Source organism: Carlito syrichta, unplaced genomic scaffold, assembly GCF_000164805.1.
Source record: "Carlito syrichta isolate Samal-C Ts95f unplaced genomic scaffold, Tarsius_syrichta-2.0.1 Scaffold301609, whole genome shotgun sequence".
Lineage (NCBI taxonomy): Eukaryota > Metazoa > Chordata > Mammalia > Primates > Tarsiidae > Carlito > Carlito syrichta.
In genome coordinates, this window is record NW_007245705.1 from 274926 (window position 1) to 292773 (window position 17848).

Here is a 17848-nt window from a genome sequence, read left to right on the forward strand (position 1 = left end):
AGCATATCTTCACTTGGAAGTCATTTTCTTTTTTCTGGATTATTTTCTTTGGATAAATTTCTGAAAGTGGAATTGTGATTCCAGAGGACATAAACCTCTTATGGCCTTTAATATATATTACCAAGTCACTTTTGATCAGGTCTGTACAAAGCCAAATTAAATTAATTGGTTCTATGGTGTTAGAAGTCCTAGCTCGGGCAATTAGACAAGAGAAGGAAATCAGGTGTATCCAAATAGGAAAAGAGGAAGTCAAGTTATCCCTCTTTGCTGATGATATGATCCTATACCTTGAATCTCCAAGAGAATCTATCAAAAACCTACTTGCACTGAGATAAAGGACTTTGGCAAAGTCACAAAATAAATGTGCAAAAGAAAGTTGCATTCCTATACATCAACAACAAACAGGCAAAGACCCAAATTAAAAGCACAATCCCATTTACAATAGCCACACAAAAAATGAAATACCTCAGCATCTTCCTAACCGGAGAAGTGAAAGACTCTTACAATGAGAACTACAAAACACTGCTCAAAAAATCCAAGAAGATACAAACAAATGAAAAAATATTCCATGCTCATGGATACGAATAATCAACATTGTTAAAATGTCCATCCTACCAAAGGCAATCTACAGATTCAGCGCAATACCCATTAAGTTACCAACATCATTCTTCTCAGACCTGGAAATGACAATACAGAAATTCATATGGAAACGTAAATGACCATGAATAGCCAAAACAATCCTTAGCAAAAGAACTTCCAGATTTCAAACTTTACTATAAGGCTACAGTAATCAAAACAGCCTGGTATTGGTACAAGAACAGGCACATAGACCAATGGAACAGGATAGAGATTCTGGAAGCAAAGTCTTAATTTCTCAACCAACTCATCTTTGACAAAGCCTCCAACAACAGCCTCCAGGGAGAGGAGAACCTATTCAGTAAATGGTGCTGGAAAAACTGGCTGACCACTTGCAAAAGATGGAAACAGGACCCCTACCTATCACCATACTCAAAAATTAACTCTAAATGGATCAAAGACCTCAACGTAAAACCTCAAACTATAAGAATCTTAGAAAACACAGGAGACACCCTTATGGAAATTGGAACTTGCAACCAATTCCTATTCAGAACCCTAAATGCCCATACCTTAAGAAATAAGACAGACAAGTGGGACCTCATCAAACTGAGCTTCTGCAAAGCAAAAGAAACCAAGAGAGCAGGGAGACAGCCCACAGAATGGGAAAAAATATTTGCCAACTGTATATCTGACAAAGGTCTAACATCTAGGAGCTACAAGGAACTCAAACGCACTGAAAGGGAAAAAACAGCCCCATGAAAAAGTGGGCAAATGACATGAATAGACACTTCTCAAAAGAAGATACATGGGCAGCCAACAGACATATGAAAAAGTGCTCAGTCTCACTCAACATCAGAGAAATGCAAATCAAAACCACCTAACCCCAGTAAGAATGGTCATCATTAATAAAACAAACAACAACAGATGCTGGTGAGGATGTGGAGAAAAAGGAACACTTCTACGCTGCTGGTGGGAATGCAAACTAGTGCAACCTCTTTGGAAGACAGTGTAGTGATTTCTGAAAGAACTAGAAATTGACCTTCCGTATGACCCAGCAATTCCCCTATTGGGACTATACGTGGAAGAACTCAAATCATTCTACAAAAAAGATACCTGCACATGTATGTTTGTTGCAGCTCTATTCACAATAGCAAAAACATGGAACCAACCATGTTGCCCATTGAAGCTGGACTGGATAAAAAACAAAGTGGTACATATACACAATGGAATATTATCCTGCTAAAGAAGGACAAACATATGGACTTCGCAGCTACTTGGACGGACTTAGAGTCTATCATACTCAGTGATCTATCACAGAAACAAAGAACAGAGTACCATGTGTTCTCACTCATGAGCAGACCTTGAACAATTATAATGCTATAAGAAAGGGATTGGCAGTAGTGGGAAACTGTCAGAGGAAGGGTGTTGGGATTGGCAGTTGAGGGAAACTGCTAGGGGAGGGTGGGGCATACCTCATCAACAAGGGTACCTGCATAATCAACGTTTGTATGACTAATTGAATTGTATGCCACATTTTTATAATAATTAAAATAAAATAAATTGTTTCTGTTCTAGTTATACTTTTTCATTATTTCTATAGCCTAGCGTTCCCCAAAATGTCCAGTATTATTTTATAATTGTTTCAGGAAAAGGTTTATATAGTATCAGACATTAAAGTAAAGTGGGTGTTGCCTTAGTACCGCATCCCAACCCCAGGACTGAGACCAGTACCCGTTCGTGGCCTCTTCACAGCAGGAAGTGAGTGGCCAGCAAGCACAGATCCATCTGCTGTCAGATCAGCATCAGCATTAGATTCTCATAGGTGCACAAACCCTATTGTGAACTGCACTGCATTCAGGAGGGATCTAGTTGCATGCTCCTCAGGAGAAGCTAATGCCTGGATAATCCCTCAGCAAGGCCTCCTTTCCCCCGCCCGTGGAAAAAACTGTCTTCCACAAAACAGGTCCCTGAAGCCAGAAAGGTTGGGAACCGCTGCCTTAGCAGACAAAATGAAAATTTCTGCAACTGCAGCCTTTGAAAAGAAAATCAGAATACCTTAATCTTGGATGGAGTTGACACTGGGACCAGAAGCTGATAGAGCCATATTTCAAAACGTCCCATCAGGTTCTGACATGCTGTGATTTTAAATAATCATAGGCAGAACAAAGCTCTTTAACCATAAGTCCTTGGGAATGGGAGAAACAATCCCTTAAAATGCCCCTCTCCCCAATATCTATGCAAATTATTGTTTACTTAAGTACATTAACATGATTGCTCAATGCTTTTCCTTTCAAAGTTAGGTGTCTGCTATAACCATCACAAAGTGGGACTTAACCATAATCACAACTGCTTGTAGAGCAAAGCCTAAATGTTTCAGCCTGGCATTAAGGATCTCATCCTCTTTAACTCTATTTTCTAGTTTTCTGTTCTGACCATAGTCATGGTTCCCAAAATGCCCTTGTCCCCTATGGTTTTCCACATTCCATGTATACTTCAAGAGGAGTATGAGGGGGGACCCAAAAAATCCTGGAATTTTGGAGGGCAGGCCCCTTGTAGTACAGGCTTCCCCTGCTAGGTAAGTGTTCTAGGAACCCGTCGGTTTTTATCTGGAAGTTTTGAGAAGGTTGTGACACAATTTGCAGAAGAAACGTTCTCAGTTGTGGCAAATAGGTTACTGGTTCTTCCACCATGACAACGCACCCACCCACACTGTGCTGAGTGACTTTTTTTTTTTTTGTTTCCCCGATTAAAAAAAAGTTCTCAAAGGGAAGCATTTTGCCAATGCAGAAGAGGTGAAACAGAAAACAGCAGAAGCACTAAAAGACATCAAAATCGACGAGTTCAAAAACTGTTTTGAGTAGTGGAAAAAGCATCTTGATAGGTGTATTGCATCAAACAGAGAGTACTTTAAAGGTGACTGAAATTTAAACATGTAAGAATAAATATACAAATTTTTATAAATAAATTGTTTTGGGGGGGAATCCCCCCTCCACAAATATAATCTTCCCTAGGTGTGAGCCAAGCCTCCAAGCTGGAAAGAATATTGCTTTGAAACTCCTAACTGAATCTCATCTCCAGCTCTCATGGGGTACTTTCTTTTCTCCCTGCGCTATAATGATGTATGACTTAAAAAAGATAAACTCCTTGAGAGTAGAATGCATGTTTGTATCTTCCTAAAATATATTGGCCATAAATATATATATACTTGCCATAAATATACTGGTAATCAGCAAATATTTTTGAGGTAATAAATGAATTAAAAGGATATACCAAGGGTATAAAGATGAGTCTTTCTGTCTGTAAAGAACTTTTTAAGGTCTACATCTGGAAGTTTGGCATGTTTCTCTTCAAAAACTCCAGTTTTGGGATGTTTATGTCTGAAGATAAAATGAAGTTTATAATCTTCTCCACATGTATCTGGTCCAAACATAATGGTATAGGATGTTTTATCATAAAAGTTTTCCTTCAAAGAGAGATGATTGTTGGGATTAGTCCGAAATCATAGAGCAGTTAATTATTTCTCTATTCTATCCAATGAGTAGAATTTATGAAAATGCATTAAATGTTATTAATAATTCATCAAAGAACTATTTAACACATGACAAGAAAGGATGTAGGAAAAGGACAAAATTTACTTCAACATACTTTTTTTTTTAAAATAAGCACACACTTCCTGAAGACTCAGAAGAGAAGCTAACACTTTCCTGGCAACATCATAATACACTTTAATAACTTCATATAAACCTGCATTATTAATATTTTATCAAGAGAATTAAGCATTAGAGGAAAAGTATATTTATGACCTGAAGATTAAAATGATTATCCATTACTTTCTTCAGGAAGATTCTGGAAAATGACTTTCTGAGCACAAGATGAAGAGAGGTTTAGACACAAAACAGACACAGAGACATACTCCTTGTCTTACCAGGCAACTTTCTTTTATATGGTGTGACTCAGTCGGTGAGAGTCTGGAGTCAGAAATTGGGGTTCATATCTTACTAATGCCACTTAAGTTAGCTTTATGTGGCCGTGAGGAAAGTTCTAACCTCTCTGTGCTTCGATTTCATGAACTCTAGAGTATGGATGTGACAACAGTACCTACCCTTATAAGGTTTCTCTGAGGATTAACTTGAATTAATCAGATAAATTGCTTACAGAAATATTTATTATTAGTTTTTTTGTCATCCTCCCTTCAAATGATCATCACCTTACAACACCTAAAACAAAGCTTCCACACATACTATAATGGCCTCTCTTCTGCCAGACTCTAATGATGAATAGGACCCAAAAAGTCTTTAATTCACATTTCATAGCCTATGCGTAGCCATCCATTCTGAAATCTCTCTCACTGATTTCTCATCTATCTTATTTCTATTATTTGCAGAAACCCTGACACAGCCTCCTGTAGGAAAATGCTATAAGAAATGTCCCCAACCTTCAAATGGTTCTAATACAGACTCTTAGAAGCATAAAGCTACTTCATCATGGAAAGTCTTTAAAATCAACTGTGTATTATTGTGTACACGGCTTGCCAACCCTAGCACTGGCCCACCTTTAAACGCAGCTCTTTCTTCTTTTGTTTCACTGCATGGCTGTTATTTTATTTCTCTGAACAAACTTAAGATTACTGTTGTATAAAGAAAATAACTCTAAGCTATTTTAAGAGCATCTGTAAGCACCATGTCATTTTAAAATTTATTACACATGGTAACCTTTTTTAATGTTGCTAAAGATTATAAAATAGATGTCTTCGAGTAATACAGCCTTATATAAAACTCAAAGGCAAATTGTAAAAGCTGTATAAACTCTTGGAAGAGACATCTAAAACTCTTGTCAATTTCAGTTGAAAATAAAATGTTCAGTTTTATTCATTATGCCTTTAAAAACTTATTAACTTCAAGAAGATTTTTTTAAAGATTAAAATATCATACCAGAATCAAATCATCAGTGTCTGCTAGGAGTTTAATGTATGCACCTCCACAGTCAATACCATCTTGAAAATTTACTTCATATCTGAATGAAGGGAAAAAGAACCATACTGCTGATAAATAAAAATTATGAATTGCTCTTTAAAATCTAATGTATTACTAACAATTCATTAAAATACAAATGTTTTACATTACCAGAAAGCTCAGAAAAAGCATATCTACAACCTATAGGAAATCAGCAGAAATGCTTTCCTACTAGTATAAGGAAATCATTAAAATATTAAAAATAGAATGATTACAGTCATCTATAGAAAAAACAATCAATTCATTTAAGCATTTTTTTCTAGCAAAACTGATCAATTGAGAATAAGAGAGTTTGACTAAAACTGTAATAGGAAATTTCAAATTCTGACAAGGTAGTCACTATACATATTCTTTATAAACTAAAGCCACAAAGGTCATAAGAATCACAGCTACAGCAACAGAAATTGCAAATGATCTTACATATCCGGAGTTTATGACTCATTTGTCTTTTAGCTAAACTACACCTAAACCATATTAAGTAAGTTGTATATTTCATTAAATAGCTCCAGCAAAGAGATTTCATAATCTCAGTCAATAACCAGAGTATTTCAGATCTCAACAGCCAAGAGATATGGGAAATTTTAGCTGTTTATTGTAACAGCTAAGAGAGGGAACTAGTATGGGCATCTTCTCGTGGACTTACAACACCGTGTAATTCTCAGTGATGTATTTTTGTTTTTTTGACTTTTAAAAAATAAATAGCCTTACTAAGACAATGAGGTACAGACTTATGGAACAGCGTTTAGAAGAGATTTTTGTAAACGGATGACTTATATGTGACAAAAATCAATGAGAAAATGACTGTAAAAATGAAAAACGGTAAAAACCAAAAAGGTTATGATTGTGTTAAATGAATTAAAAAACAAAAAGAGTTGAAAACCAGAGAATCAAATGAAAATAGTGACCATTTTAATAAAGGACTGTAGTTTTTAACTTTTCTGAAGAAATTTTGGTGACAAGAAGGTGAAAAATAATAGCATACAAAATTTTAACAGTGTGAACCAATTAGTATATATCTTTTATATTAAAAAAAAACCCAGAGGACACTAAAATTGTAAGTGATTCTCTCTAACTTGCAAGACCATGTATGATTTCTCTCTGTACTTTCTACTAGGCCTTCCTTCTCAACCTGTCAATAATGGTGGTTACAAGCATGCACTTTGAAATCAGAAACACCGGAGATGTATTCTTGATTCTGCAACTTATCCTAGAGACACCTTGCATAAGGGCAAGTTATTTTAGCTCTAAGTCTCTGTTTGCTCATCTATAATATGGGACCATGGCTTATACCTATACCACAAAATACGGCTATGATCATGAAAGGCTGTCATGCACAATGATGGGCAAATAAATGCTCAAAAATGTTATGATCAGAAGAAGGGTATTCTTTTGCTATTTTCTCATTTTTTAAAGGACAGTTTGTTTCCCTCAAAGCCTTATTTTTATTTTAAGCAACAGCTGACAAATTTTCCTCATGGAACTTATGTCTTCAGAAGACATGATATGTGATGCGATTTAAAGGTCACTGTTTACAGGAAAAATAAAATAAAAAGAGATATTTCTTTAGAATAGGTTATCTAAAGGACAAAGGGGTTCTATGAAAAGCTGAGAACTGGAAAGAACAATTTTGTAAACTTGCTCAATAAATGCAAACACAGCTTTGTTGTCATATTATGCCTAGACTCAGTCACTTTGGCTATTTCCTATAATGCAAACTTTCACAGTTTTCAAGTTATTAACCTGTACCAAGCATAATTAATTCACAATGGATTAGAGGATCAACAAAATGTATCTCATATAGTTTGCTGCTCAACTTTCATCACAGAAAAACTGAGGACATGTGCAGAGTACATGGTAATCTTAATTTCTTTAGAGTGCCATTTCTCAAACTGTTCCACGAAATAGTAACTACTGCTGGAGGGGAGGAAGTGAACTTATGTGGTCAAGCATATTTGGAAAACACAGTATTAAAGCTAAAAACAGGTTTTTATACATAGAACTTCTCAAAGTCTATAGACTATAGACTAATATGTTTTCTATCTCTTAAGTTGGGATACTCTTAGTTTCCAAAATGTATATGACCACATAATATATCTTAACATGTGCACAATTTGAGAAAAGCAGTGTAAAGTCATGTCATAAATCCATGGTACTTATCGCATTTAATGTAAAATCTCTTCATTGTATTTACCCTGTTTTGCTTTATAATACTAAGAGGAGACAAACATTCCTTCTTTGGATTGTTTTAAGCATATGAAAGACTACTCAGTTCGTGATCCTCCTTTTCTTTTTTCAGGATAATAATTTCACAACATCTTTAGTGATTTTTTTCGACTTAATTCCTAATATTCGCTTCTAGTCTTACAAGCTACTGCTTGCTTAGCTGCCTAGTAGTGCCTTATACTGAAAACACTAATTTGATTCATTTTACTCTAGAGAATTTACGTTTTATATTATTTTCCTTTACCCTTTCACTTAAGCCACAAAGAATCAAAGTAGAAAATGATATTACATTCACCTAGTCAAAAGAAGATTATTTCAAAACTCTCAAGGAACAAATCCCAAACCAAACCCTGAATAATAATCAATAATAGCACACACAAATATTAGTCCCAGTGAATACCTAATCAATATTTTTAAATATTAACCATATACTCTTTGACATTACTTAATATTTTAAATTCATGAAATAACTTAATATAAATAATAAGCCAAAGTGTCACGACTGAAAATATTAAGCCAATTATACCAAGTACCCTATTTTCAAGTGCAAGATGATATATTAGTTATATCACATAAGAATATGTTTAACACGTTAACAAAGAACTAAAGGGGCCTTGAGAGATACAATTTATGGGCAATGATATTTCCATATGCTGCAATTAACTTTCGACAAAGTTTCTGATAAAAGGTAGAAAGTAACAGTTATACATTTCCTCTTCTTTCTTTGTAATTTGAATGTTATGGGTTTTGCAATTGTGTTCACACAGATTCACTTTGGTTTTATAGCAGTATAGGTGAAATACACTAAATAAATTCATACCCGATTTGTACAACTGTACACATGCAAGCAACATCACTGGTTTATGTCAACATTAGGGAAGGAGAGGAGTATCTGTGACAACACATGGCCTGGAAAAGGGGCTCATGCTTGAAAAGACACTGCTATATGTATACATTTTCTTTTAAAATAAAACTTTTGCCTTTAAATCTTTATCACTGGTTTAACATCAATACTTATGGTTCTATTCTGAATACATTGAGTTTAATATCTTGATAGCAAGTAATTTTAAGAGAAGAATAAGATTAAAATGGTGATTCTACTAGGCATGGTATAGTTTATGATGACAGAATTGTATATGTTACAGAATATATTATATGATTTTATTATTAGTTGCTTTTCATTGAACAAGGGTGTGTTTGGTGTCTATGTGCATTTAACTTAGTGAAAATGAAATATAAAGTCTAGGTTTGTATACTCATTATAAAAATACAAGCTATATTCACATAAGTTAAGATTAATACAAAATTCAGATTAAAAAACATAAGAAAACTTACTGAACTATCAAAGGTTTATCAGCAAAAATAAAGGGTTTTACTAATATAGCAGATATTGCATGGTGCTTTGCTCTAGATTTCAAAACCAGTCCTCTGTCACCAGGTACTTGGTTTGCTTTCAACTCTTCTATTTCCCATCTTCCTAAAAAACAAAGCAAAGCAAATTACACTAAACAAAAGACACCGACTTAAGAACTATTTATCTGCAATTGTGAACAATCATATTTTTCCATGAAGGCTGATTTAGGAAAAACAAAACAAAATTTTAAATCAAAAAGTCTCTCCAACTACATGCATGCTGCTCTTTTTAACTTTTTTTCTGTCAGAGAATGGTTTCATTTTCTTAACTAAAATTGTGTAAACTAATAAATAGCAAACACTCTAGGGTCTGATTAGGGCACTGTTAAAGCTGGATTAGTTTGGTTTCCTCTGAAATACTTTTTAATCAATGAAATTATAAAATGTGGGTTGTCTCATGGGGTTTATCAACACTGTATTCTCAAAATGCAATATTTAAAAATATTAAAGCTGCATTTGAGACAGAAAGCACCCTCACCCTTAACCCAAAATGAGCATCTATCTCAGTCTATTTTCAAATGCACAACACTCATGAACTGCTGCTTTTCTTACTTGCGGCAGTTATCGAAAGGATTTAAATTTTATCTTGAAAATTGTAGGCTTGATTCACACAAGCTCTGCCCAAGGAAGCCCATCAGCTCTCAGAACTCCTGATCAGGAAAGCAGCAAGGCATTGGACAAGCACTAAGCTACAATGTGGCAAAGATGAGGTAGGCCCTCTCTGAGCTAAACATTCCCATGTTTCCGATCAGGACACTCTTGAAATAAGGTCATGGGCCACACACAGTGCAAAGCTGGGTGGGCTCCCTGTAGCTAAAAGGTGTGCATTAGACTTGACTCTCTTCCTCCCTCTAGAACAGAAAATCAGTTTGTGTAAAATCTGGTTTTGAAAATTACAGCTATTGCCTATTCCAAGAAAACTCAAGTCAGCAAAACTTGCTATTTTTCAGTATTGTGTCAATGAGCAATTTTGAATCACCAGTGTTCTTATATTACCTTTTTCTATTTTTTAAAACAGAATGTAGGATCCAGAATAGTTTTACAACTCAAGAGATGTGATTGATTTTTGGTCTATAATTGTGTACACTTTATTGGACTTTTAAAAATGTGTTTTCCAATTCAAGTTTCCAGGTTTCTTTTTGTTTTTTCCTCTAATTTTCTCATATTATACTTTTTTTGTTAAAGATCAGTTTATTTGGTTTTTCTTCTGTCACATTGATGATGAATTGAATTATCACTACTAATCAGTGGTTCGCACCATCCCCACCCCCTGCATCATTCCGTCCCCCTCCAAGGGTCTTATATTAGGAAGTAACAGCTTTATTCTTTGGATTTTCAAGATACTGACACTAAACGATTTGAAAAACTATGTCGTTTTTCTTGCAATTACATACAGCTATGAAAAAGGTACCAACTAGCATTTAATTTTAGAAAACCTATTGACAGGGTAATTATTCCTTAATGACAAGAGGCTTTTCCTCTTCAAAAAAAACAATAACTTTCTATTAATAGGATCACTTACCCAAATTCTGGACAATCCTAGGTAACATAAATTCAATTGTAAATAAAATTTCAGAAATAATTTATACTTAGAAAGTCGGTCACTTAAAGAATCGATATGTATAATACAACATCTATACTTTGTGTTGGCTCTGTTGCTTAGGTGGTTAAAGCACCTGTCTTGTAACATCTACACATTTATTAATAACAATCTGAAAAATTTGAATAATTCTCCTCAATATGCACAATCTGTATCCAAGCATATAGTGTTTCATATAGATTTGCTTACTCCTAAAAAACTTGGAATGAGTTTTAGTTAGATAATGCTTGATAGACGCTGATTAACTACTGTGAATATTAAACAGTCTTAAGAGGAAATCCGATACTGGTCTTCTCAACTAACCACTTTGTATACAACACCACTTTCAAAACCTGAATTTTTAATAGAGTTCTTATTTTTCAAAGTTGCTTTTTAAGAAATTGATTAAAGTCAGCCAGAAACTACAGCTATATATATTATGCTAGAACATTTTTTGTGATGGTTTAAAAATTTTTAATAGTAGAGTTATATGGCAAAATCTCCCAAAGTTAAAAATATATAGAAAATGATATCACCCATATAGTTTGAGTAGGCTATGTATTTCAGTACTGTCAAGTAATTGTATAGTATTTATAAGCATTCTGCATTTGCATAGCCTGTAGAATTTCTGTATACATTTTTGAAGTGACTTGAAGAAAATTATTTACTTGAATATTTAATTTTTTTTTGAAAGTAGGATTTATTAAGAGAACAGAAAAGCTCCCACAGTGGGAGGAGACCTGAGGGGGTTACCTGAATATTTAATATATAATAAGACAACAGACCAAACTTGGAAATCAAGATGCTTGATTTTTCTTGCTGGTTTGATTTTTAATTTTAAGCTGGCAAGGAAACTCACGTGAACACTAAAAGCCATTTTTGTCTTGTAAGAAATAGAGACTTAAAGTTCATCCTTAAGATAGGCCATCTCTTAATTTTATAAGAATCTATGGAGTCTTATAAAATACAAATACAAAGCAGATACTGTTTCCACCCAATGTTCTGGGGAAAACTCTTCCTAAATATAGATATTTGAAGCCTAGCATTCTATTTGATAATGTATAGTTATGTAGATATATTTAAGGTGGCAGTATCTATTTCTGCAGACTCACTGATTCTTTGGGGGAAATTATTCTTTTCTCTAAGTGAATTTATAGTACTTCTCTAAGTGGAATATAGTATTGCTCATTTGATGCATATGGTAGTATTCCTATTGGAGTAGATAAGCATATATATGCACAACGGAGTTGCTAGAATGGAGAACACTTCCTGCAAAGGAAGACATACAGGCATGATCTTTATCTTAAAACAGAAACTATGGAAGGGAAGTATACAGCTGATACCTGTTTGTTGTTGTGATGTAAATGCCTGTTGGGGTCTGAGTATAAGGTCACATGATTATGAGCATGAGGTCTCTGAGAAAGATGAAATTCCCACCATCAATCACCTTGAGAAGAGATTGGTCTTGCTTTGGGATATATCCACTAAGGAGGCTAGTTTTAGACTAGGAGGAGGAAATTCTTTGGTCATACTCCAGGGTAGTCTTGGTAGGAAAGACAATATGACTTGTGCATATAGGACATTTCTTTGCATAGCTAAGCCTGAAGATAACCTTATCAGAAACCCTATGATAAGATGTAGCCTGGAGGTGTGGGCTCCAGGAACAGCCACACCTCTGTAGCTCTCATTAGTTATCCTGTTGAGTGTTTGCTAGGAGAATCTTGCTGTGAACTCTAACTTGAGCTAGGTGTGCCAAGTCTGAGATGAAACTTTGGAGCCTAGGAAATACTGCTTCAGGAAATGTACATGACTAACTGCAGCAAAGTGCATATTCAACTGTTCAGAGGTAGAAAATGAGATTAATGGGATGAAGAGTGGAGCTCCAGAAATATTGAAGGGCTTTCCAAAAATATTGAAGAGGGACAAGATAAAAGACTAAACATTGTATTATGAAGCAGGATGGGTGCCTCCAGTCAACACATTTTAATGAAAATATAACCTTAAAAGCTAGTGAACTCATGCTGGTTATATCTAATATTTAAATTAATCTAATATTTACTTTAATTTACTTAGTATTTAATTTAATACCTTACCATCATATATAGAAATCTCTGCATCTATATCATCTTTCTTTGCTTTTGATAAAACCCACCTGTAAATAAAGTTAAAAATACGTGTATGTCATTAACAATAAAACCAGCAAATGTATCAATACAATGCATATTAGAAACACAACAAGACCCTTCTGTAGTTCATAAGTGTGATGATCAGGTGTTCACACTCATGTGTGAGATGTACCTCTCTCAAAAGCTTGTCATAACATCAGCACATTACCCATCTGACGGCGGGGGGGGGGGGGGGGGGGAAGAAAAAAAACCACAATGAACGATTACCCAACAAACTTGTCTACTGAATGAATAGATAAAAAAATAAAACTCATGAGATGGGTCATGTGTCAATGATTGTAGAAGCTACAATGAATATAAAGGGCTTCATTAACTATTATTTCTACTTTTGACCGTATTTGGAAATTTCAATATACAAAGTACCTTGTAACTCTTTGTTAAAAAAATAAAAGATTACTCAACACAGTCATATTTTATTCAGAAATAAACTAACAGTTAGGGGCAAAATAAGCATGCCTACATATAATCCTGCCAGGCTAGAGTTAAACCAAATTTGGGATCTGTAATTTATGAGCTGAATGATCACAAGTAAGGCACACTATGAACTCAGTTTCTTCATTTTTAAAATGGGATATAGTACTTACCTGCCTGCCTAACTTAGGACAATGTCTAACACACATCAATCATTTTAAGTGCTAACCTTTATTCTTTTTATAATTACTTAAGATTGAAAGGCAACTCAAATTTGTCCTCTGAACCTAGATTGATAAATTCTGTCATACAGAATGAAGAAATATTATAAGTTTCATCTTTACGTCCAGAATTTATTTACATATTTTCTTTGTATGAATGAATAACTATTCAAATTAAACTTCTCAATCGAAACCAAAAATGTGTAAAGTATTAGTTTACATCATCAAGGTACTTTAAAATTTTTTATAGATCTATAGTTAAGGTGATTCTCATAGGCCAAAATCCAAACTTTTTTTAGTTCAAAAAAGCGAATCAAATCAAAGAAAACATTCTCTTGAATGAACACTCACCCAGTCAACCTTCCACTGTCAAACGTTTCTGCAAAATATACTTCTCCTATAGGTTGAGGTGTCCTATATTTAATCTGAAAAATGTATTTTATGAAATGTAAAGTTATTCATTTTCACAAATATTTTAATTAAATACCCTCCCTAGTGAAGAACCTACTATGCAATGCACATATAGGCAATACAGATATGAGGTGACAAACTTGAATAAGAAGCAAAACTTTGTATCCTTGCAATGGTAAGATACAAAAAAACTAAGCAATAGTTAGATGACATAAATTCTATATGTGCAATCAGAGGTGACACTGACCCCTCCTAACTCAGGAGGAATGGGAGGAAGTGATTAGAGGTCTCATGACACATTACATGGTCTTTAAAGGACTCTGACAAATGGCAGTATCTGGGGACAAAAATCATTAGACAGCATAACAAAAAGCATATAAGATGAAAACCTTCGTCAGTATATAGGCTAGTTTAAAATTAACTCTTCCATTTCACTGTTTGATGACTAAAGAGCAATAATATCATTTTGACATTAGGAATCCAGATCTGATGAGTAACAGATCGGTCTGGATTCTTTCTAAATCAGCCTTTTGTAATTTTTATCTGTATAATTAGTTATGAGATTTCTTAGTCTTTAGGGAAAAGGTGCAGAAGACCTTTTTCTATTTTTACTACCCTGTAATGATTAACACAATGTTTCCTGTCTGTTAACGGGAAAAAAATCAGTAATTAAACAAAATTCTGCATAATTACTGGCAGGCTCAAGATTCAGCTACCCAAATTAGTAGTCTTCTATTAGTTTCTTGAATTACAAACTTTACTGTTGTCTATATTTTTGCAGATTGAAAAAATGAGCAATGCTGTCACAAGAGATTTCCTCCTGCTAGACAACCTTTGAAATCAGTTTATTTTGTTCTTTACTTATACTTTATCATATCTAGATGATATGTGCTATAAAACTAGAAACATCAGAAACGACTCTTTCCCATTTCTAATCATATGCTTAAATTATCACCAAATACAGTCAGGAGTGATAGGCATCTGTCAATTTCCTTGAAGTCCCATGTAGTGGATGCATCTAAGTCAGTCAAGTTTAGTACTTGGAGGACTTACTTTTTATAGATGATAGACCTAGAATTGTTTTTAATGTACTTGCAGAGGTTTAACATACAAGTGATGCTTCCTCACCATCACAAACATTTCTGATTAGCACAGTATCAGATAGGAATATTCCTCAGTGTAAAAGCTCTTAGAGATTGTCAAAAATCTCTGTAAAGTTTCCCAGGGTCCTGTCGGTCACGACTCAAAAACGTGCATCTCAACACCACTGAGACAGAAACACAGTGGGCTTTCCTGATGCCTATACCTCATCTTCACCTCCCTTCTCATGTATCCTCCTGGTTAACATTTTCTTCCCTCAGAGAAAAAAAAAAATGATGAGGTGCATACTTTACTTCTCAAAGAACTGTAAACTGTACTATCTTTTATTTTATCTGAAAAATTCCAGCAGTTTCAGAAATACACCTGAAAACCTTATTCTTAGCAAATGTACTATTCCTCTTTAACCAGTGATGAACTCCTATTCTGAAGGGGGAAAAAAAACCCTTCCCAGTTATTTGTTATATGTACAAATCTCTGGAGTACATATGTACTCCAAAAACTAACAGAGCAAGATAGAAAAAAAGCAATGTCTTTCTATTTATTGATAAAATGAGGACCATTAGAACAGAAAAGAATCTTTGGAGGTAGTCACTCCACTGTATTATGTAAAGGAATAACTTACAACTTATTTCTCAGCAGCCTTACCTCTGAGGAAGGTTCACCTTCGTTAGCCTCAATCTTTTCTGGATTCTCACCGAAGTCTTCCATCTCAACACCATCATCCATAAATTCTGCATTAACTGAGATGAATAGAAGACCCACACATAGCCCAAAGGCTTGGAAATGCATATTGATTATCTGTGAAATTAAAAGTAATTAGTGAAAACAAGACAAAGTTGTGAAAAATACATATTGCCTGGGTGCGGTGGCTCAGCCCGGAATCCCTACACTTTGGGAGGCTAAGGCGAGAAAATTGCCTGAGCTCAGAGGTTCGAGACTTTGAGACCAGCCTGGGCAACTTAGTAAGATCTTGTCTACAATAAATCACAAAAACTAGCCAGATGTGGTGGTGTGCGTCTGTAGTTCCAGTTACTTGGAAGGCTGAGGCAGAAGGATCACCTAAGCCCAGCAGGTCGAGGCTGCAGTGGCTGTGAGCATGCCACTGCACTCCAGTCAGGGTGACAAGAGTGAGACTCCAACTCAAAAATGAAAAATACATATTAAGGATAAGTAGAAAGAAATAAATTCTCCTTAATACCTCCTTAATTCAAGGATAGTAAAAAACAAGTCATAAACAAAATTGTTTAAATTATGCCTTGAACAAGTGAAACCACAAATTTCAAATCACTTAAGAAACAGCTTCTACAGATGCAGGCCTACTTCTGAAAACAAAGAGCTAATGGAACAAAATCTAAAGACTTAGATAACAGTAATTATCAAACTCAAATAATATATAATCCTCTCTAAGAGAAAGGATAAAGTATTATAATTCCTAGGTGTTCACATAAATTATTTTTATTATAATGTTGCTTAAGTGTATATAGACAAGCAACTAGAAACTTTATAATTATAAAACAAAATATATTTATAAACAAATACCAAAAAATGAAAGAAAAATAATTTTATCACAAATTTAACACTATAGTGTTTTATTGAAATCAATTGACCACCAAATTCCTTCCTCCATGCAGCTTGCGGAAAGCTCTAAATAGCCGCTATGCCTTCATAAGAAGGGAAGCACTCAAGAATTGCATCCTTTTGTACCACCTGGTATCTTTGTTTTTTTTTTTTGAGTTGGAGTCTCACTCTGTCGCCCAGACTGGACTGCAGTGGCCGCTCCCGGCCACCACAGCCTCGACCTCCTGGGGGCTCTGGTGATCCTTCCACCTCAGCCTTCAAAGTAGCTGGGATTACAGGTACACACTACCACACCTGGCTAATTTTTTGATTTATAGAAATGAGGTCTCGCCAAGTTGCCCAGGCGGATCTAGAACCCGCGGGTTCAGGCAATCCACTCACCTTAGCCTCCCAAAGCGCGGGATTACAGGCTGAGCCACCGAGTCTGGCTCGAAAGATAGTTTTTAAGGACAATAATATACCCTGCATGTAGAAATCTGCTCATCTGCCTTGATTGACATAAGCCCAACTAATGAATTTGGTTTTGTTTTTCTCATCTTTCAAATCCAATAAAGCAAGGCTCTCAAAGCCTAAACTCCTCATAAGTACTCAATATGTGCTATTTCCTCTCTCTCTTTCTCTACACACACACACACATTCACACACATATTATATATTTTTTGAGCTGGTGTCTCACACTGTCATCCAGGCTGGAGTGCAGTGGCACAGATCATGACTCACTGCAGCCTCGACCTCCTGCGCTCAGGCAATCCTTTCACCTCAGAAAACCTCCCACGTAGCTGGACTATAGGCACACACCACCACATCTGGCTAATTTTTTTCTTTTTCTTTTTTTTTGTTTTTGAGTTGGAGTCTCACTCCGTCACCCAGACTGGAGTGCGGTGGCTGCTCCAGGTCACCGCAGCCTCGACCTGCTGGGCTCCGGCGATCCTTCCGCCTCAGTCTTCCAAGTAGCTGGAACTACAGGCATGCACTACCACGCCCGGCTGATTTTTTGATTTACTGTAGAGATGAGGTCTCGCCAAGTTGCCCAGGCAGGTCTCGAACCCACGGGCTCAGGCAATTCACTCACCTCGGCCTCCCAAAGTGCGGGATTACAGGCTGAGCCACCAAGCCTGGCCACCTGGTATCTTTGTA

General features: G+C 35.4%; 1 protein-coding gene across 1 annotated transcript in view; it reads right to left on the minus strand.

Annotated features, from left to right (window-relative positions):
- Positions 1-15927, minus strand: part of CLGN (calmegin) — a 32506-nt gene extending 16579 nt beyond the window's left edge. The window contains exons 1-6 of the mRNA XM_008054903.1: positions 15779-15927; positions 13973-14046; positions 12897-12955; positions 9147-9288; positions 5508-5589; positions 3847-4039 (exon numbers count right to left, since the gene is read on the minus strand). Coding sequence (XP_008053094.1) covers positions 3847-4039; positions 5508-5589; positions 9147-9288; positions 12897-12955; positions 13973-14046; positions 15779-15922 — 694 coding nt within the window. The 5' untranslated portion in view covers positions 15923-15927. The remainder of the gene's footprint in view (positions 1-3846; positions 4040-5507; positions 5590-9146; positions 9289-12896; positions 12956-13972; positions 14047-15778) is intronic.
- Positions 15928-17848: the final 1921 nt, after the last annotated feature.